The sequence below is a fragment of the Oncorhynchus tshawytscha genome, linkage group LG15 (assembly GCF_018296145.1).
Source record: "Oncorhynchus tshawytscha isolate Ot180627B linkage group LG15, Otsh_v2.0, whole genome shotgun sequence".
Lineage (NCBI taxonomy): Eukaryota > Metazoa > Chordata > Actinopteri > Salmoniformes > Salmonidae > Oncorhynchus > Oncorhynchus tshawytscha.
The window spans coordinates 39,637,475-39,659,399 of NC_056443.1; the positions used below are offsets into that span (position 1 = coordinate 39,637,475).

The 21,925-nt window shown below is 43.1% G+C and overlaps 1 protein-coding gene and 1 long non-coding RNA gene across 2 annotated transcripts in view; one reads left to right on the plus strand and one right to left on the minus strand.

Moving 5' to 3' along the window:
• The window catches only part of tfr2 (transferrin receptor 2), an 87,084-nt gene extending 73,045 nt beyond the window's left edge, over window positions 1-14,039 (plus strand). Inside the window, exons 17-18 of the mRNA XM_042298584.1 lie at window positions 10,230-10,370; window positions 12,976-14,039. Coding sequence (XP_042154518.1) covers window positions 10,230-10,370; window positions 12,976-13,218 — 384 coding nt within the window. The 3' untranslated portion in view covers window positions 13,219-14,039. The remainder of the gene's footprint in view (window positions 1-10,229; window positions 10,371-12,975) is intronic.
• Window positions 14,040-18,878: 4,839 nt separating this feature from the next.
• LOC112240955 lies at window positions 18,879-21,427 on the minus strand. The gene is made up of 3 exons (XR_002952155.1): window positions 20,949-21,427; window positions 20,365-20,421; window positions 18,879-18,945 (listed from the first exon to the last, which is right to left on the minus strand). It is a non-coding gene; the product is annotated as an uncharacterized LOC112240955 (long non-coding RNA).
• Between the last annotated feature and the right edge of the window lie 498 nt (window positions 21,428-21,925).

Here is a 21,925-nt window from a genome sequence, read left to right on the forward strand (position 1 = left end):
TTATTAATCTGTCCCTACACTAGTGATGTCCCATTCCATAGGGTTATTAATCTGTCCCTACACTAGTGATAGGGTACACTAGTGATGTCCCATTCCATAGGGTTATTTATCTCTTACACTAGTATGTCCCATTCCTAGGGTTATTTATCTCTAACTACACTAGTGATGTCCCATTCCATAGGGTTATTTTATCTCTAACTACACTAGTGATGTCCCATTCCATAGGGTTATTAATCTGTCCCTACACTAGTGATGTCCCATTCCATAGGGTTATTAATTTGTCTCTACACTAGTGATGTCCCATTCCATAGGGTTATTTATCTGTCCCTACACTAGTGATGTCCCAATCCATAGGGTTATTTATCTCTAACTACACTAGTGATGTCACATTCCATAGGGTTATTAATCTGTCACTACACTAGTGATGTCCCATTCCATAGGGTTATTTATCTCTAACTACACTAGTGATGTCCCATTCCATAGGGTTATTTATCTCTAACTCTGTCACTACACTAGTGATGTCCCATTCCATAGGGTTATTTATCTCTAACTACACTAGTCATGTCCCATTCCATAGGGTTATTAATCTGTCACTACACTAGTGATGTCCCATTCCATAGGGTAATTTATCTCTAACTACACTAGTCATGTCCCATTCCATAGGGTTATTAAGCTGTCCCTACACTAGTGATGTCCCATTCCATAGGGTTATTTATCTCTAACTACACTAGTGATGTCCCATTCCATATGGTTATTAATCTGTCCCTACACTAGTGATGTCCCATTCCATAGGGTTATTAATCTCTAACTACACTAGTCATGTCCCATTCCATAGGGTTATTTATCTCTAACTACACTAGTGATGTCCCATTCCATAGGGTTATTTATCTCTAACTACACTAGTCATGTCCCATTCCATAGGGTTATTAATCTCTAACTACACTAGTGATGTCCCATTCCATAGGGTTATTTATCTCTAACTACACTAGTGATGTCCCATTCCATAGGGTTATTTTATCTCTAACTACACTAGTGATGTCCCATTCCATAGGGTTATTAATCTGTCCCTACACTAGTGATGTCCCATTCCATAGGGTTATTAATCTGTCCCTACACTAGTGATGTCCCATTCCATAGGGTTATTAATCTGTCCCTACACTAGTGATGTCCCATTCCATAGGGTTATTAATCTGTCCCTACACTAGTGATGTCCCATTCCATAGGGTTATTAATCTGTCCCTACACTAGTGATGTCCCATTCCAAAGGGTTATTTAACTCTAACTACACTAGTGATGTCCCATTCCATAGGGTTATTTATCTCTAACTACACTAGTGATGTCCCATTCCATAGGGTTATTAATCTGTCACTACACTAGTGATGTCCCATTCCATAGGGTTATTTATCTAACTACACTAGTCATGTCCCACATAGGGTTATTAATCTGTCACTACACTAGTGATGTCCCATTCCATAGGGTAATTTATCTCTATACACTAGTCATGTCCCATTCCATAGGGTTATTGCTGTCCCTACACTAGTGATGTCCCATTCCATAGGGTTATTTATCTCTAACTACACTAGTGATGTCCCATTCCATAGGGTTATTAATCTGTCCCTACACTAGTGATGTCCCATTCCATAGGGTTATTTATCTCTAACTACACTAGTGATGTCCCATTCCATAGGGTTATTAATCTCTAACTACACTAGTGATGTCCCATTCCATAGGGTAATTTATCTCTAACTACACTAGTCATGTCCCATTCCATAGGGTTATTAATCTCTAACTACACTAGTGATGTCCCATTCCATAGGGTTATTTATCTCTAACTACACTAGTGATGTCCCATTCCATAGGGTTATTTATCTCTAACTACACTAGTGATGTCCCATTCCATAGGGTTATTAATCTGTCCCTACACTAGTGATGTCCCATTCCATAGGGTTATTAATCTGTCCCTACACTAGTGATGTCCCATTCCATAGTGTTATTAATCTGTCCCTACACTAGTGATGTCCCATTCCATAGGGTTATTAATCTGTCCCTACACTAGTGATGTCCCATTCCATAGGGTTATTAATCTGTCCCTACACTAGTGATGTCCCATTCCATAGGGTTATTAATCTGTCTCTACACTAGTGATGTCCCATTCCATAGGGTTATTTATCTGTCCCTACACTAGTGATGTCCCATTCCATAGGGTTATTAATCTTACCCAACAGTAGTGATGTCCCATTGCATAGGGTTATTTATCTCTAACTACACTAGTGATGTCCCATTCCATAGGGTTATTTATCTCTAACTACACTAGTGATGTCCCATTCCATAGGGTTATTTATCTCTAACTACACTAGTGATGTCCCATTCCATAGGGTTATTTATCTCTAACTACACTAGTGATGTCCCATTCCATAGGGTTATTAATCTCTAACTACACTAGTGATGTCCCATTCCATAGGGTTATTTATCTGTCCCTACACTAGTGATGTCCCATTCCATAGGGTATTTAATCTGTCCCTACACTAGTGATGTCCCATTCCATAGGGTTATTAATCTGTCTCTACACCAGTGATGTCCCATTCCATAGGGTTATTAATCAGTCCCTACACTAGTGATGTCCCATTCCATAGGGTTATTAATCTGTCCCTACACTAGTGATGTCCCATTCCATAGGGTTATTAATCTGTCCCTACACTAGTGATGTCCCATTCCATAGGGTTATTTATCTCTAACTACACTAGTGATGTCCCATTCCATAGGGGTAACTACACTAGTGATGTCCCATTCCATAGGGTTATTTATCCCTACACTAGTGATGTCCCATTCCATAGGGTTATTTAATCTCTAACTACACTAGTGATGTCCCATTCCATAGGGTTATTAATCTGTCCCTACACTAGTGATGTCCCATTCCAAAGGGTTATTTAACTCTAACTACACTAGTGATGTCCCATTCCAGAAGGTTATTTATCTCTAACTACACTAGTGATGTCCCATTCCATAGGGTTATTTTATCTCTAACTACACTAGTGATGTCCCATTCCATAGGGTTATTAATCTGTCCCTACACTAGTGATGTCCCATTCCATAGGGTTATTAATCTGTCCCTACACTAGTGATGTCCCATTCCATAGGGTTATTAATCTGTCTCTACACCAGTGATGTTCCATTCCATAGGGTTATTAATCTGTCCCTACACTAGTGATGTCCCATTCCATAGGGTTATTAATCTGTCTCTACACTAGTGATGTCCCATTCCATAGGGTTATTAATCTGTCCCTACACTAGTGATGTCCCATTCCATAGGGTTATTTATCTCTAACTACACTAGTGATGTCCCATTCCATAGGGTAATTTATCTGTCCACACTAGTGATGTCCCATTCCATAGGGTTATTTATCTCTAACTACACTAGTGATGTCCCATTCCATAGGGTTATTTATCTCTAACTACACTAGTGATGTCCCATTCCATAGGGTTATTTATCTCTAACTACACTAGTGATGTCCCATTCCATAGGGTTATTTATCTCTAACTACACTAGTGATGTCCCATTCCATAGGTTATTTATCTGTCCCTACACTAGTGATGTCCCATTCCATAGGGTTATTTATCTCTAACTACACTAGTGATGTCCCATTCCATAGGGTTATTTATCTGTCCCTACACTAGTGATGTCCCATTCCATAGGGTTATTTATCTCTAACTACACTAGTGATGTCCCATTCCATAGGGTTATTAATCTCTAATTACACTAGTGATGTCCCATTCCATAGGGTTATTTATCTCTAACTACACTAGTGATGTCCCATTCCATAGGGTTATTAATCTCTAACTACACTAGTGATGTCCCATTCCATAGGGTTATTAATCTCTAACTACACTAGTGATGTCCCATTCCATAGGGTTATTTATCTCTAACTACACTAGTGATGTCCCATTCCATAGGGTTATTAATCTGTCCCTACACTAGTGATGTCCCATTCCATCTGTCCACTAGTGTTGGTTAGTGTTTTATCTCTAAATACACTAGTGATGTCCCATTCCATAGGGTTATTTATCTCTAACTACACTAGTGATGTCCATTCCATAGGGTTATTAATCTGTCACTACACTAGTGATGTCCCATTCCATAGGCTTATTAATCTCTAAATACACTAGTGATGTCCCATTCCATAGGGTTATTTATCTCTAACTACACTAGTCATGTCCCATTCCATAGGGTTATTAATCTGTCACTACACTAGTGATGTCCCATTCCATAGGGTTATTTATCTCTAACTACACTAGTGATGTCCCATTCCATAGGGTTATTAATCTGTAACTACACTAGTGATGTCCCATTCCATAGGGTTATTTATCTCTAACTACACTAGTGATGTCTAACTACACTAGTGATGTCCCATTCCATAGGGTTATTAATCTGTCCCTACACTAGTGATGTCCCATTCCATAGGGTTATTATCTGTCACTACACTAGTGATGTCCCATTCCATAGGGTAATTTATCTCTAACTACACTAGTGATGTCCCATTCCATAGGGTTATTTATCTCTAACTACACTAGTGATGTCCCATTCCATAGGGTTATTAATTTGTCTCTGCACTAGTGATGTCATTCCATAGGGTTATTAATCTGTCCCTACACTAGTGATGTCCCATTCCATAGGGTTATTAATCTGTCCTCTACACTAGTGATGTCCCATTCCATAGGGTTATTAATCTGTCCCTACACTAGTGATGTCCCATTCCATAGGGTTATTAATCTGTCCCTACACTAGTGATGTCCCATTCCAAAGGGTTATTAATCTGTCCCTACACTAGTGATGTCCCATTCCAAAGGGTTATTTAACTCTAACTACACTAGTGATGTCCCATTCCAGAAGGTTATTTATCTCTAACTACACTAGTGATGTCCCATTCCATAGGGTTATTTTATCTCTAACTACACTAGTGATGTCCCATTCCATAGGGTTATTTATCTCTAACTACACTAGTGATGTCCCATTCCATAGTGTTATTTATCTGTCCCTACACTAGTGATGTCCCATTCCATAGGGTTATTTATCTCTAACTACACTAGTGATGTCCCATTCCATAGGGTTATTAATCTGTCCCTACACTAGTGATGTCCCATTCCATAGGGTTATTAATCTCTAACTACACTAGTCATGTCCCATTCCATAGGGTTATTTATCTCTAACTACACTAGTGATGTCCCATTCCATAGGGTTATTTATCTCTAACTACACTAGTGATGTCCCATTCCATAGGGTTATTAATCTCTAACTACACTAGTGATGTCCCATTCCATAGGGTTATTTATCTCTAACTACACTAGTGATGTCCCATTCCATAGGGTTATTTATCTCTAACTACACTAGTGATGTCCCATTCCATAGGGTTATTAATTTGTCTCTACACTAGTGATGTCCCATTCCATAGGGTTATTTATCTGTCCCTACACTAGTGATGTCCCAATCCATAGGGTTATTTATCTCTAACTACACTAGTGATGTCACATTCCATAGGGTTATTAATCTGTCACTACACTAGTGATGTCCCATTCCATAGGCTTATTAATCTCTAAATACACTAGTGATGTCCCATTCCATAGGGTTATTTATCTCTAACTACACTAGTCATGTCCCATTCCATAGGGTTATTAATCTGTCACTACACTAGTGATGTCCCATTCCATAGGGTTATTTATCTCTAACTACACTAGTCATGTCCCATTCCATAGGGTTATTAATCTGTCACTACACTAGTGATGTCCCATTCCATAGGGTAATTTATCTCTAACTACACTAGTCATGTCCCATTCCATAGGGTTATTAAGCTGTCCCTACACTAGTGATGTCCCATTCCATAGGGTTATTTATCTCTAACTACACTAGTGATGTCCCATTCCATATGGTTATTAATCTGTCCCTACACTAGTGATGTCCCATTCCATAGGGTTATTAATCTCTAACTACACTAGTCATGTCCCATTCCATAGGGTTATTAATCTCTAATTACACTAGTGATGTCCCATTCCATAGGGTAATTTATCTCTAACTACACTAGTCATGTCCCATTCCATAGGGTTATTAATCTCTAACTACACTAGTGATGTCCCATTCCATAGGGTTATTTATCTCTAACTACACTAGTGATGTCCCATTCCATAGGGTTATTTATCTCTAACTACACTAGTGATGTCCCATTCCATAGGGTTATTAATCTGTCCCTACACTAGTGATGTCCCATTCCATAGGGTTATTAATCTGTCCCTACACTAGTGATGTCCCATTCCATAGGGTTATTAATCTGTCCCTACACTAGTGATGTCCCATTCCATAGGGTTATTATCTGTCCCTACACTAGTGATGTCCCATTCCATAGGGTTATTAATCTGTCCTAACTACACTAGTGATGTCCCATTCCATAGGGTTATTAATCTGTCTCTACACTAGTGATGTCCCATTCCATAGGGTTATTTATCTGTCCCTACACTAGTGATGTCCCATTCCATAGGGTTATTAATCTTACCCTACAGTAGTGATGTCCCATTCCATAGGGTTATTTATCTCTAACTACACTAGTGATGTCCCATTCCATAGGGTTATTTATCTCTAACTACACTAGTGATGTCCCATTCCATAGGGTTATTTATCTCTAACTACACTAGTGATGTCCCATTCCATAGGGTTATTTATCTCTAACTACACTAGTGATGTCCCATTCCATAGGGTTATTAATCTCTAACTACACTAGTGATGTCCCATTCCATAGGGTTATTTATCTGTCCCTACACTAGTGATGTCCCATTCCATAGGGTATTTAATCTGTCCCTACACTAGTGATGTCCCATTCCATAGGGTTATTAATCTGTCTCTACACCAGTGATGTCCCATTCCATAGGGTTATTAATCAGTCCCTACACTAGTGATGTCCCATTCCATATTGTTATTAATCTGTCTCTACACTAGTGATGTCCCATTCCATAGGGTTATTAATCTGTCCCTACACTAGTGATGTCCCATTCCATAGGGTTATTTATCTCTAACTACACTAGTGATGTCCCATTCCATAGGGTTATTAATCTCTAACTACACTAGTGATGTCCCATTCCATAGGGTTATTTATCTCTAACTACACTAGTGATGTCCCATTCCATAGGGTTATTTTTCTCTAACTACACTAGTGATGTCCCATTCCATATGGTTATTAATCTGTCCCTACACTAGTGATGTCCCATTCCATAGGGTTATTAATCTGTCACTACACTAGTGATGTCCCATTCCATAGGGTAATTTATCTCTAACTACACTAGTCATGTCCCATTCCATAGGGTTATTTATCTCTAACTACACCAGTGATGTCCCATTCCATATGGTTATTAATTTGTCTCTGCACTAGTGATGTCCCATTCCATAGGGTTATTAATCTGTCCCTACACTAGTGATGTCCCATTCCATAGGGTTATTAATCTGTCTCTACACCAGTGATGTTCCATTCCATAGGGTCATTAATCTGTCCCTACACTAGTGATGTCCCATTCCATAGGGTTATTAATCTGTCTCTACACTAGTGATGTCCCATTCCATAGGGTTATTAATCTGTCCCTACACTAGTGATGTCCCATTCCATAGGGTTATTTATCTCTAACTACACTAGTGATGTCCCATTCCATAGGGTAATTTATCTGTCCCTACACTAGTGATGTCCCATTCCATAGGATTATTTATCTCTAACTACACTAGTGATGTCCCATTCCATAGGGTTATTTATCTCTAACTACACTAGTGATGTCCCATTCCATAGGGTTATTTATCTCTAACTACACTAGTGATGTCCCATTCCATAGGGTTATTTATCTCTAACTACACTAGTGATGTCCCATTCCATAGTGTTATTTATCTGTCCCTACACTAGTGATGTCCCATTCCATAGGGTTATTTATCTCTAACTACACTAGTGATGTCCCATTTCATAGGGTTATTTATCTCTAACTACACCAGTGATGTCCCATTCCATAGGGTTATTTATCTCTAACTACACTAGTGATGTCCCATTCCATAGGGTTATTTATCTCTAACTACACTAGTGATGTCCCATTCCATATGGTTATTAATCTGTCCCTACACTAGTGATGTCCCATTCCATAGGGTTATTTATCTCTAACTACACCAGTGATGTCCCATTCCATATGGTTATTAATCTGTCTCTACACTAGTGATGTCCCATTCCATAGTGTTATTTATCTGTCCCTACACTAGTGATGTCCCATTCCATAGGGTTATTAATCTGTCCCTACACTAGTGATGTCCCATTCCATAGGGTTATTAATCTGTCTCTACACCAGTGATGTTCCATTCCATAGGGTTATTAATCTGTCCCTACACTAGTGATGTCCCATTCAATAGGGTTATTAATCTGTCTCTACACTAGTGATGTCCCATTCCATAGGGTTATTAATCTGTCCCTACACTAGTGATGTCCCATTCCATAGGGTTATTTATCTCTAACTACACTAGTGATGTCCCATTACATAGGGTAATTTATCTGTCCCTACACTAGTGATGTCCCATTCCATAGGGTTATTTATCTCTAACTACACTAGTGATGTCCCATTCCATAGGGTTATTTATCTCTAACTACACTAGTGATGTCCCATTCCATAGGGTTATTTATCTCTAACTACACTAGTGATGTCCCATTCCATAGGGTTATTTATCTCTAACTACACTAGTGATGCCCCATTCCATAGGGTTATTTATCTCTAACTACACTAGTCATGTCCCATTCCATAGTGTTATTTATCTGTCCCTACACTAGTGATGTCCCATTCCATAGGGTTATTAATCTGTCTCTACACTAGTGATGTCCCATTCCATAGTGTTATTTATCTGTCCCTACACTAGTGATGTCCCATTCCATAGGGTTATTAATCTCTAACTACACTAGTGATGTCCCATTCCATAGGGTTATTTATCTCTAACTACACTAGTGATGTCCCATTCCATATGGTTATTAATCTGTCCCTACACTAGTGATGTCCCATTCCATAGGGTTATTAATCTGTCACTACACTAGTGATGTCCCATTCCATAGGGTAATTTATCTCTAACTACACTAGTCATGTCCCATTCCATAGGGTTATTAATCTCTAACTACACCAGTGATGTCCCATTCCATAGGGTAATTTATCTCTAACTACACTAGTCATGTCCCATTCCATAGGGTTATTAATCTCTAACTACACTAGTGATGTCCCATTCCATAGGGTTATTTATCTCTAACTACACTAGTGATGTCCCATTCCTTAGGGTTATTTATCTCTAACTACACTAGTGATGTCCCATTCCATATGGTTATTAATCTGTCCGTACACTAGTGATGTCCCATTCCATAGGGTTATTTATCTGTAACTACACTAGTGATGTCCCATTCCATAGGGTTATTTATCTCTAACTACACCAGTGATGTCCCATTCCATATGGTTATTAATCTGTCTCTACACTAGTGATGTCCCATTCCATAGGGTTATTAATCTGTCCCTACACTAGTGATGTCCCATTCCATAGGGTTATTAATCTGTCCCTACACTAGTGATGTCCCATTCCATAGGGTTATTAATCTGTCCCTACACTAGTGATGTCCCATTCCATAGGGTTATTAATCTGTCTCTACACCAGTGATGTTCCATTCCATAGGGTTATTAATCTGTCTCTACACTAGTGATGTCCCATTCCATAGGGTTATTAATCTGTCCCTACACTAGTGATGTCCCATTCCATAGGGTTATTTTATCTCTAACTACACTAGTGATGTCCCATTCCATAGGGTTATTAATCTGTCCCTACACTAGTGATGTCCCATTCCATAGGGTTATTAATCTGTCCCTACACTAGTGATGTCCCATTCCATAGGGTTATTTATCTCTAACTACACTAGTGATGTCCCATTCCATAGGGTAATTTATCTGTCCCTACACTAGTGATGTCCCATTCCATATGGTTATTTATCTCTAACTACACTAGTCATGTCCCATTCCATAGGGTTATTTATCTGTCCCTATACTAGTTGCTCTGTTTTGGAGGGACAGTCCCCCACCGAGGGACAGTCCCCCACCGAGGGACACTCCCCCACTGAGGGACACTCCCCCACCGAGGGACACTCCCCAAGCGGGATGGCTAAGGAGGGCTATTAGTCTAACACTTCTCCCTCTCCCTCCAGGCTCGTGGTCTCTCTCCTCAGTGGGTGTTCAGTGCTAGAGGAGACTACAGCAGAGCAGCTGAGACCCTGCAGGAGGCCATACTGAACTCTGATGTACAGGACGAGACTATGACACGTATCTACAACACACGCATGATGAGGGTAGGTAGGGGATAGCTGTGTCTGTCTCTGTCTGTCTGATTCTCTGTCTCTCTGGTGGTCTGTGTATACCATACACAAATGTTTGGACATACCTACTCATTTAAGGGTTTTTCTTTATTTTATACAATTGAGATGGTTTGGGATGAGTTGTACCGCAGAGTGAAGGAAAAGCAGCCAACAAGTGCTCAGCATATGTGGGAACTCCTTCAAGACTGTAGGAAAACCATTCCTCATGAAGCTGGTTGAGAGAATGCCAAGAGTGTGAAAAGCTGTCATCAAGGCTATTTTGAAGAATCTCAAATATGTTTAATACTTTTTCAGTTCCTACATGATTCCATATGTGTCATAGTTTTGATGTCTTCACTATTATTCTACAATGTAGAAAATAGTAGAAATAAAGAAAAACCCTGGAATGAGTAGGTGTGTCCTAACTTTTGACTGGTACTGTAAATATGTCATGTGTGTGTGTGAGGGTTTATACAGTGCCTTGCGAAAGTATTCGGCCCCCTTGAACTTTGCGACCTTTTGCCACATTTCAGGCTTCAAACATAAAGATATAAAACTGTATTTTTTTGTGAAGAATCAACAACAAGTGGGACACAATCATGAAGTGGAACGACATTTATTGGATATTTCAAACTTTTTTAACAAATCAAAAACTGAAAAATTGGGCGTGCAAAATTATTCAGCCCCTTTACTTTCAGTGCAGCAAACTCTCTCCAGAAGTTCAGTGAGGATCTCTGAATGATCCAATGTTGACCTAAATGACTAATGATGATAAATACAATCCACCTGTGTGTAATCAAGTCTCCGTATAAATGCACCTGCACTGTGATAGTCTCAGAGGTCCGTTAAAAGCGCAGAGAGCATCATGAAGAACAAGGAACACACCAGGCAGGTCCGAGATACTGTTGTGAAGAAGTTTAAAGCCGGATTTGGATACAAAAAGATTTCCCAAGCTTTAAACATCCCAAGGAGCACTGTGCAAGCGATAATATTGAAATGGAAGGAGTATCAGACCACTGCAAATCTACCAAGACCTGGCCGTCCCTCTAAACTTTCAGCTCATACAAGGAGAAGACTGATCAGAGATGCAGCCAAGAGGCCCATGATCACTCTGGATGAACTGCAGAGATCTACAGCTGAGGTGGGAGACTCTGTCCATAGGACAACAATCAGTCGTATATTGCACAAATCTGGCCTTTATGGAAGAGTGGCAAGAAGAAAGCCATTTCTTAAAGATATCCATAAAAAGTGTTGTTTAAAGTTTGCCACAAGCCACCTGGGAGACACACCAAACATGTGGAAGAAGGTGCTCTGGTCAGATGAAACCAAAATGGAACTTTTTGGCAACAATGCAAAACGTTATGTTTGGCGTAAAAGCAACACAGCTCATCACCCTGAACACACCATCCCCACTGTCAAACATGGTGGTGGCAGCATCATGGTTTGGGCCTGCTTTTCTTCAGCAGGGACAGGGAAGATGGTTAAAATTGATGGGAAGATGGATGGAGCCAAATACAGGACCATTCTGGAAGAATGGTGGAGTCTCCTGATGGAGAGACTCCTGATGGAGTCTGCAAAAGACCTGAGACTGGGACGGAGATTTGTCTTCCAACAAGACAATGATCCAAAACATAAAGCAAAATCTACAATGGAATGGTTCAAAAATAAACTTATCCAGGTGTTAGAATGGCCAAGTCAAAGTCCAGACCTGAATCCAATCGAGAATCTGTGGAAAGAACTGAAAACTGCTGTTCACAAATGCTCTCCATCCAACCTCACTGAGCTCGAGCTGTTTTGCAAGGAGGAATGGGAAAACATTTCAGTCTCTCGATGTGCAAAACTGATAGAGACATACCCCAAGCGACTTACAGCTGTAATCGCAGCAAAGGTGGCGCTACAAAGTATTAACTTAAGGGGGCTGAATAATTTTGCACGCCCAATTTTTCAGTTTTTGATTTGTTAAAAAAGTTTTAAATATCCAATAAATGTCGTTCCAATTCATGATTTGTCCCACTTGTTATTGATTCTTCACAAAAAAATACAGTTTTATATCTTTATGTTTGAAGCCTGAAATGTGGCAAAAGGTCGCAAAGTTCAAGGGGGCCGAATACTGTCGCAAGGCACTGTATATATAGATAGATAATGGTTATGTGTATATATATATATATATATATATATATATATATATATATATATATATATATATATATATATATATATATATATATATGTGTATATATATATATGTATTTATGTATATATTTATGTATAAATATATATATTGTGTGTTTGTATATATGTAATGTGAGTGTGTTCATACATACTACCGTCCAAAAGTTTGGGGTCACTTACTAATGTCCTTGTTTTTGAAAGAAAAGCACATTTTTTTTGTCCATTAAAATAACATCAAATTGATCAGAAATACAGTGTAGACATTGTTAATGTTGTAAATGACTGTTGTAGCTGGAAACAGTCATTTCCAACATGAACAATGTCTACACTGTATTTGACTTCCTCAGATAATGTGTGTTTTTATATAATATATATATAATGTGTGTGTATATATACAGTATGTAATGTGTGTAACGTGTCTCTACAGGTAGAGTATTACTTCCTGTCCCAGTACGTGTCTGTGGTTGAGACTCCGTTCCGTCACGTTTTGCACGGTCGGGGGGAACACACTCTGAGTGCTCTCACCGAACACCTTTCTCTACTGACCTCCGACCCCAGGCGCTTCAACGAGGCCCTTTTCCGAAGGCAACTGGCCCTGTTCACCTGGACACTGCAGGGAGCAGCCAACGCTCTGAGTGGAGACATTTGGAACATAGACAATGTCTTCTAACATAAACACATGTAGAGATGCATACACAGAGACACTATACACACACAGACACTATACACACACACACACACACACACACACACACACACACACACACACACACATTACACTCACACTATACACACACTATCTCACACTCTCTGTCCTGTCAGTATTTCTGGTATAGGCAGACAGACACCTCTCTGTCCTGTCAGTATTTCTGGTGTAGGCAGACAGACACCTCTCTGTCCTGTCAGTATTTCTGGTGTAGGCAGACAGACACCTCTCTGTCCTGACAGTATTTCTGGTGTAAGCAGACAGACACCTCTCTGTCCTGTCCGTATTTCGGGTGTAGGCAGACAGACACCTCTCTGTCCTGTCCGTATTTCTGGTGTAGGCAGACAGACACCTTTCTGTCCTGACAGTATTTCTGGTGTAGGCAGACAGACACCTCTCTGTCCTGACAGTATTTCTGGTGTAGGCAGACAGACACCTCTCTGTCCTGGCAGTATTTCTGGTGTAGGCAGACAGACACCTCTCTGTCCTGGCAGTATTTCTGGTGTAGGCAGACAGACACCTCTCTGTCCTGGCAGTATTTCTGGTGTAGGCAGACATACACCTCTCTGTCCTGTCAGTATTTCTGGTGAAGGCAGACAGACACTTCTCTCTCTTCTCTGAGGGGGTGTGTCTAATTAATCTGAAGATGAGTCTCAAATGGCACACCGTTCATTATGTAGTCTACTGCATAGGGCTCTAGTCCAGTCTACTGCATAGGGCTCTAGTCCAGTCTACTGCATAGGGCTCTAGTCCAGTCTACTGCATAGGGCTCTAGTCTAGTATACTGCATAGGGCTCTATTCCAGTCTACTGCATAGGGCTCTAGTCCAGTCTACTGCATAGGGCTCTAGTCTAGTATACTGCATAGGGCTCTATTCCAGTCTACTGCATAGGGCTCTAGTCCAGTCTACTGCATAGGGCTCTAGTCTAGTATACTGCATAGGGCTCTATTCCAGTCTACTGCATAGGGCTCTAGTCCAGTCTACTGCATAGGGCTCTATTCCAGTCTACTGCATAGGGCTCTATTCCAGTCTACTGCATAGGGCTCTATTCCAGTCTACTACATAGGGCTCTATTCCAGTCTACTGCATAGGGCTCTATTCCAGTCTACTGCATAGGGCTCTAGTCAGTATACTGCATAGGGCTCTATTCCAGTCTACTGCATAGGGCTCTAGTCCAGTCTACTGCATAGGGCTCTAGTCCAGTCTACTGCATAGGGCTCTAGTCCAGTCTACTGCATAGGGCTCTAGTCCAGTCTACTGCATAGGGCTCTAGTCCAGTCTACTGCATAGGGCTCTAGTCTAGTATACTGCATAGGGCTCTAGTCTAGTATACTATAGGGCTCTATTCCAGTCTACTGCATAGTGCTCTATTCCAGTCTACTGCATAGGGCTCTAGTCTAGTATACTATAGGGCTCTATTCCAGTCTACTGCATAGGGCTCTATTCCAGTCTACTGCATAGGGCTCTATTCCAGTCTACTGCATAGGGCTCTAGTCTAGTATACTGCATAGGGCTCTATTCCAGTCTACTGCATAGGGCTCTAGTCTAGTATACTATAGGGCTCTATTCCAGTCTACTGCATAGGGCTCTAGTCTAGTATACTGCATAGGGCTCTATTCCAGTCTACTGCATAGGGCTCTAGTCCAGTCTAATGCATAGGGCTCTAGTCCAGTCTACTGCATAGGGCTCTATTCCAGTCTACTGCATAGGGCTCTAGTCTAGTATACTATAGGGCTCTATTCCAGTCTACTGCATAGGGCTCTATTCCAGTCAAGTGTACTACATAGGGCACTAGTCCAGTATACTATAGGGCTCTATTCCAGTCTACTACATAGGGCTCTATTCCAGTCAAGTGCACTACATAGGGCACTAGTCTAGTATACTATAGGGCTCTATTCCAGTCTACTGCATAGGGCTCTATTCCAGTCTACTGCACAGGGCTCTAGTCTAGTATACTATAGGGCTCTAGTCCAGTCTACTTCATAGGGCTCTATTCCAGTCTACTGCATAGGGCTCTATTCCAGTCTACTGCATAGGGCTCTAGTGCAGTCTACTGCATAGGGCTCTAGTGCAGTCTACTGTATAGGGCTCTAGTCCAGTCTACTGCATAGGTTTCTAGTCCAGTCTACTGCATAGGGCTCTATTCCAGTCTACTGCATAGGGCTCTATTCCAGTCTACTGCATAGGGCGGGCTCTATTCCAGTCTACTGCATAGGGCTCTAGTCCAGTCTACTGCATAGGGCTCTAGTCCAGTCTACTGCATAGGGCTCTATTCCAGTCTACTGCATAGGGCTCTATTCCAGTCTACTGCATAGGGCTCTAGTCTAGTATACTGCATAGGGCTCTATTCCAGTCTACTGCATAGGGCTCTATTCCAGTCTAGTATACTATAGGGCTCTATTCCAGTCTACTGCATAGGGCTCTAGTCTAGTATACTATAGGGCTCTATTCCAGTCTACTGCATAGGGCTCTATTCCAGTCTACTGCATAGGGCTCTAGTCTAGTATACTATAGGGCTCTAGTCCAGTCTACTTCATAGGGCTCTATTCCAGTCTACTGCATAGGGCTCTATTCCAGTCTACTGCATAGGGCGGGCTCTATTCCAGTCTACTGCATAGGGCTCTAGTCCAGTCTACTACATAGGGCTCTAGTCCAGTCTACTGCATAGGGCTCTATTCCAGTCTACTGCATAGGGCTCTATTCCAGTCTACTGCATAGGGCTGTAGTCTAGTATACTATAGGGCTCTATTCCAGTCTACTGCATAGGGCTCTATTCCAGTCTACTGCATAGGGCTCTAGTCTAGTATACTGCATAGGGCTCTATTCCAGTCTACTGCATAGGGCTCTAGTCCAGTCTACTGCATAGGGCTCTAGTCCAGTCTACTGCATAGGGCTCTATTCCAGTCTACTGCATAGGGCTCTATTCCAGTCTACTGCATAGGGCTCTAGTCTAGTATACTATAGGGCTCTAGACCAGTCTAGTGTACTACATAGGGCTCTACTCTAGTATACTATAGGGCTCTTGACCAGTCTAGTGTACTATATAGGGCTCTAGTCTAGTATACTATAGGGCTCTAGTCCAGTCTAGTGTACTACACAGGGCTCTAGTCTAGTATACTATAGGGCTCTATTCCAGTCTAGTATAGTATAGGGCTCTAGTCCAGTCTAGTGTACTATATAGGGCTCTAGACCAGTATACTATAGGGCTCTATTCCAGTCTAGTATAGTATAGGGCACTAGTCCAGTTTAGTGTACTATATAGGGCTCTAGACCAGTATACTATAGGGCTCTAGACCAGTCTAGTGTACTACACAGGGCTCTAGTCTAGTATACTATAGGGCTCTATTCCAGTCTAGTATACTATAGGGCTCTACTCTAGTATACTATAGGGCTCTAGACCAGTCTAGTGTACTATATATGGCTCTAGACCAGTCTAGTGTACTATATAGGGCTCTAGATCAGTCTAGTGTACTATATAGGGCTCTAGACCAGTCTAGTGTACTATATAGGGCTCTAGACCAGTATACTATAGGGCTCTAGTCCAGTCTAGTATACTATATAGGGCTCTAGTCCAGTCTAGTATACTATAGGGCTCTAGTCCAGTCTAGTATACTATAGGGCTCTAGTCCAGTCTAGTGTACTATATAGGGCTCTAGTCCAGTCTAGTGTACTACATAGGGCTCTAGTCTAGTATACTATAGGGCTCTAGACCTGTCTAGTGTACTATGTAGTGTACAGGGTGTTATTTGGGATTGCTCCTGAGCGTTAATCTGTGTGATTCTTTAGTATTTCCTCTCCATGACGACCTGGTTGCTCCTCCATGGCTGAACCCCAAATAGCTCCCTATTGCCTTTATAGTGCACTATATGACACCCTGGTAATGAGTGTAGTGCACTCTATATGGAATAGGGTACCGTTGGGACTCACGCTATAGGATCCTGTTACTTCTATAGACACTGACCTAGGATCAGTTTTGTACTCTCTCTGCCTGGTGGTCAGGCTTAGAGTGGTGCAGGGTGATCTGGTCCTAGATCAGCCCTTAGGGTTAGTAACGACCTCCGATAACAGTGATTATCAGTGACTCCCATGTACAGTACTCTCCTCCAATCAAACAGCAGTACCTGCTATCAATCAACCCTCATGTCACAAACCCGGGAGTGGGGCTTAAATGGTGAAGGTGAGAGGTCAAGCCAGGTGACCTGATTTGTTCAATGGAGCCTGGGTATTATTTTGCTGATGCCTCCCTTTCTCTGAGAATGACCTTAGAACCCTGACCTCCTTGTTTGTGACATCACAGGTCACTGCCTAGCCAGTGTTGTTGAGGACTGTGTTATGCTACTTTGTCCCAATAAAGTATTGTCTTCTTGGATCATAACCACCCTGTGTCTGGCCTCTCCTCCTCTCCTTCACTAACTTCCTAAACAGTCATAAAAATACATCAGAAAACCACTGGGGCAGATTTAAAACGTTTTATTGAAGAACACTAACAATTTGTTCAATGTGTATGTATATGTGACGTCACACAACTGTAAAACAACATCTGCCAACAGTCAAACATCACTGTCAAAACTATTAAAAACATCAACCACAGGTCCTCTGACCTTCCTGAGAGACTACAGATCAAGTCACTGGATAGATTAGTCATGTCTGTCTGTCTGTCTGGCGATGTGGTCTGAAGTCTCTGGGCTCCATTAGTCATCCTGGGATCAGTGTTGTTGGACTGAGGGGTCGTCTCGTCTCCCCTGGCAGGGCTGGATCTGCGAGTTCAAAACCAAGCAATCAATATCCTACAACATGGATTCTACGATATGTTGTTTTCTACAGAATATTCAATGTCATTTAAATTAGCTCTAGGTACTGTATTTCTGTCCTACCTGGCTATGGTGTTGCTTTCTCTCTCCCGTCCACTGGAGTAGACTGCCCTCCTTCCCCATCCACTGGAGTAGGCTGCTCTCCTTCCCCGTCCACTGGAGTAGGCTGCTCTCCTTCCCCGTCCACTGGAGTAGGCTGCTCTCCTTCCCCGTCCACTGGAGTAGGCTGCCCTCCTTCCCCATCCACTGGAGTAGGCTGCTCTCCTTCCCCGTCCACTGGAGTAGGCTGCTCTCCTTCCCTGTCCACTGGAGTAGGCTGCCCTCCTTCCCCGTCCACTGGAGTAGGCTGCCCTCCTTCCCCGTCCACTGGAGTAGGCTGCTCTCCTTCCCCGTCCACTGGAGTAGGCTGCTCTCCTTCCCCGTCCACTGGAGTAGGCTGCTCTCCTTCCCCGTCCACTTCAGTCTCCTCTCCCCTCATTCCCTCTCCTTCTTCCCCTCCTGTTTCCTCCCCACCCTCTTCATTCTCTCCTTCATTTCCCTCTCCTTCTTCCTCTCTTATTTCCTTCTCTCCTTCTTCACCCCCCTCCTCTTCATCACTGTCACTCTCTTCCTCATCACTCTCTTCACTTTCCTCTCCTCCCTCTTCCTCCCCCTCTCCCTCCTCTTCTTCTCCCTCTCCTCCTTCCCCTCCCTCTTCTTTTTCCTGTCCTCCCTCCTCCTCCTCTTCATCACTTGAATGACTGTAGTCACTCTGTTGCTGAGAGAACGATGGAAAGAGTCAGTTAATCGCGCGCGTGTGTGTGTGTGTGCGCGTGCGTGCGTGCCACTTACCCCCTCTCCTTCATCGTTGTCTGATCTTGTCACCCGTCTCTTGTGGACCTGAGAGATGGCGGGAGAGACAGAACACAGCCTGTTAGGAGGGAGATGGAGGGAGAGACAGAACACAGCCTGTTAGGAGGGAGATGGAGGGAGAGACAGAACACAGGCTGTTAGGAGGGAGATGGAGGGAGAGACAGAACACAGCCTGTTAGGAGGGAGATGGAGGGAGAGACAGAACACAGCCTGTTAGGAGGGAGATGGAGGGAGAGACAGTACACAGCCTGTTAGGAGGGAGATGGAGGGAGAGACAGTACACAGCCTGTTAGGAGGGAGATGGAGGGAGAGACAGAACACAGCCTGTTAGGAGGGAGATGGAGGGAGAGACAGAACACATCATGGGACGGAGGGAGGGAGAAAGAGAGGCAGAACACATCATGGGACGGAGGGAGGGAGAAAGAGAGGCAGAACACATCATGGGACGGAGGGAGGGAGAAAGAGAGGCAGAACACAGCCTGGGACGGAGGGGGGGAGAAAGAGAGGCAGAACACATCATGGGACGGAGGGAGGGAGAGAAAGAGAGGCAGAACACATCATGGGACGGAGGGAGGGAGAAAGAGAGGCAGAACACAGCCTGGGACGGAGGGAGGGGAAAGAGAGGCAGAACACAGCCTGGGACAGAGGGAGGGAGAAAGAGAGGCAGAACACAGACTGGGACGGAGAAAGAGAGGCAGAACACATGGGACGGAGGGACGGAGAAAGAGGCAGAACACATCATGGGACGGAGGGAGGGAGAAAGAGAGGCAGAACACATCATGGGACGGAGGGAGGGAGAAAGAGAGGCAGAACACATCATGGGACGGAGGGAGGGAGAAAGAGAGGCAGAACACAGCCTGGGACAGGGGGAGGGAGAAAGAGAGGCAGAACACAGACTGGGATGGGGAGGGAGAAAGAGAGGCAGAACACAGACTGGGACGGAGGGAGGGAGAAAGAGAGGCAGAACACAGACTGGGACGGGGGAGGGAGAAAGAGAGGCAGAACACAGACTGGGACGGGGGAGGGAGAAAGAGAGGCAGAACACAGACTGGGATGGGGGAGGGAGAAAGAGAGGCAGAACACAGACTGGGACGGAGGGAGGGAGAAAGAGAGGCAGAACACAGACTGGGACGGAGGGAGGGAGAAAGAGAGGCAGAACACAGACTGGGACGGAGGGAGGGAGAAAGAGAGGCAGAACACAGACTGGGACGGAGGGAGGGAGAAAGAGAGGCAGAACACAGACTGGGACGGAGGGAGGGAGAAAGAGAGGCAGAACACAGACTGGGACGGAGGGAGGGAGAAAGAGAGGCAGAACACAGACTGGGATGGGGGAGGGAGAAAGAGAGGCAGAACACAGACTGGGACGGAGGGAGGGAGAAAGAGAGGCAGAACACAGACTGGGACGGAGGGAGGGAGAAAGAGAGGCAGAGAGTAAGAGATACTTACTGGAAAGGCTAGACTCATGCCCAGTAGACATATCCAGATCAACACTATCCTCATGACCTGTTAACAGAACAACAGTAATAGTTGTTAGTTTATTAACTAACAGAACAACAGTAATAGTTGTTAGTTTAACTAACAGAACAACAGTAATAGTTGTTAGTTTAACTAACAGACCAACAGTAATAGTTGTTAGTTTAACTAACAGACCAACAGTAATAGTTGTTAGTTTAACTAACAGACCTGTTAACAGACCAACAGTAATAGTTGTTAGTTTATTAACTAACAGAACAACAGTAATAGTTGTTAGTTTATTAACTAACAGACCGACAATAATAGTTGTTAGTTTAACTAACAGACCAAAAGTAATAGTTGTTAGTTTAACTAACAGACCAAAAGTAATAGTTGTTAGTTTAACTAACAGACCAAAAGTAATAGTTGTTAGTTTAACTTGTAAAGTTAAAGCAGCGTCTTCATATTGTCACTGTATCATTCATTATGGAATATGACCAGGCCTCTTCAGATAACATAAAGGGTGAACGTTCAAGCCAACCCTTTGGTTTCTCTAATTAATCTCCGTCTGGTTTTACCTGATGCTCAGCTGAAAGTCTTTAAACAGCAGACTGGTTCTGTAGTCTGTAGGTTTCTAATCCCAATGTTTCAGACTACAGATCAGAATTCTGTTGCTGGTCCCTATTGGGGTTGATTTAAAACGCACACGTCACACCTGATCCACCAATCAGAACTCCTCTCACCCTGATCAACCAATCACAACACAGATAGGACAGGAAACGCATCACAGGCCACTCCTTCGCCCTGCGGTTAGTTGTTCTGAAACCTGTGGTTGGCGGTGGGTGTGTTAAACTCCTGGTTTTAAAATGTTTTCATTTAACAGCGTCTGTTTTATTATACAACTCTTTTATTCTGAGACAGCTGATTGGACAGGATATTTCTACGTTATGATGTCTGGGGATGCGTTGTTGGGTTCAAACCGGGGGTGGTCCTCTCCTTCACTCCTGGAGTGGTCTTCTCCTCTCCTTCTCCCCTGGAGTGGTCTTCTCCTCTCCTGCTCCCCTGGAGTGGTCTTGTCCTCTCCTCCCTGTTCCTCTCCTTCACTCCTGGAGTGGTCTTCTCCTCTCCTTCTCCCCTGGAGTGGTCTTCTCCTCTCCTTCACTCCTGGAGTGGTCTTCTCCTCTCCTTCAGTCCTGGAGTGGTCTTCACCTCTCCTTCTCCCCTGGAGTGTTCTTCTCCTCTCCTTCACTCCTGGAGTGGTCTTCTCCTCTCCTTCACTCCTGGAGAGGTCTTCTCCTCTCCTTCACCCCTGGAGTGTTCTTCTCCTCTCCTTCACTCCTGGAGTGGTCTTCTCCTCTCCTTCACTCCTGGAGTGGTCTTCTCCTCTCCTTCACTCCTGGAGTGGTCTTCTCCTCTCCTTCTCCCCTGGAGTGGTCTTCTCCTCTCCTTCACTCCTGGAGTGGTCTTCTCCTCTCCTCCCTGCTCCTCTCTAGGAGGTGTTATGTGGTCTGTGGTCTACTCCTCTCCTCCCTGATCCTCTCTAGGAGGTGTTATG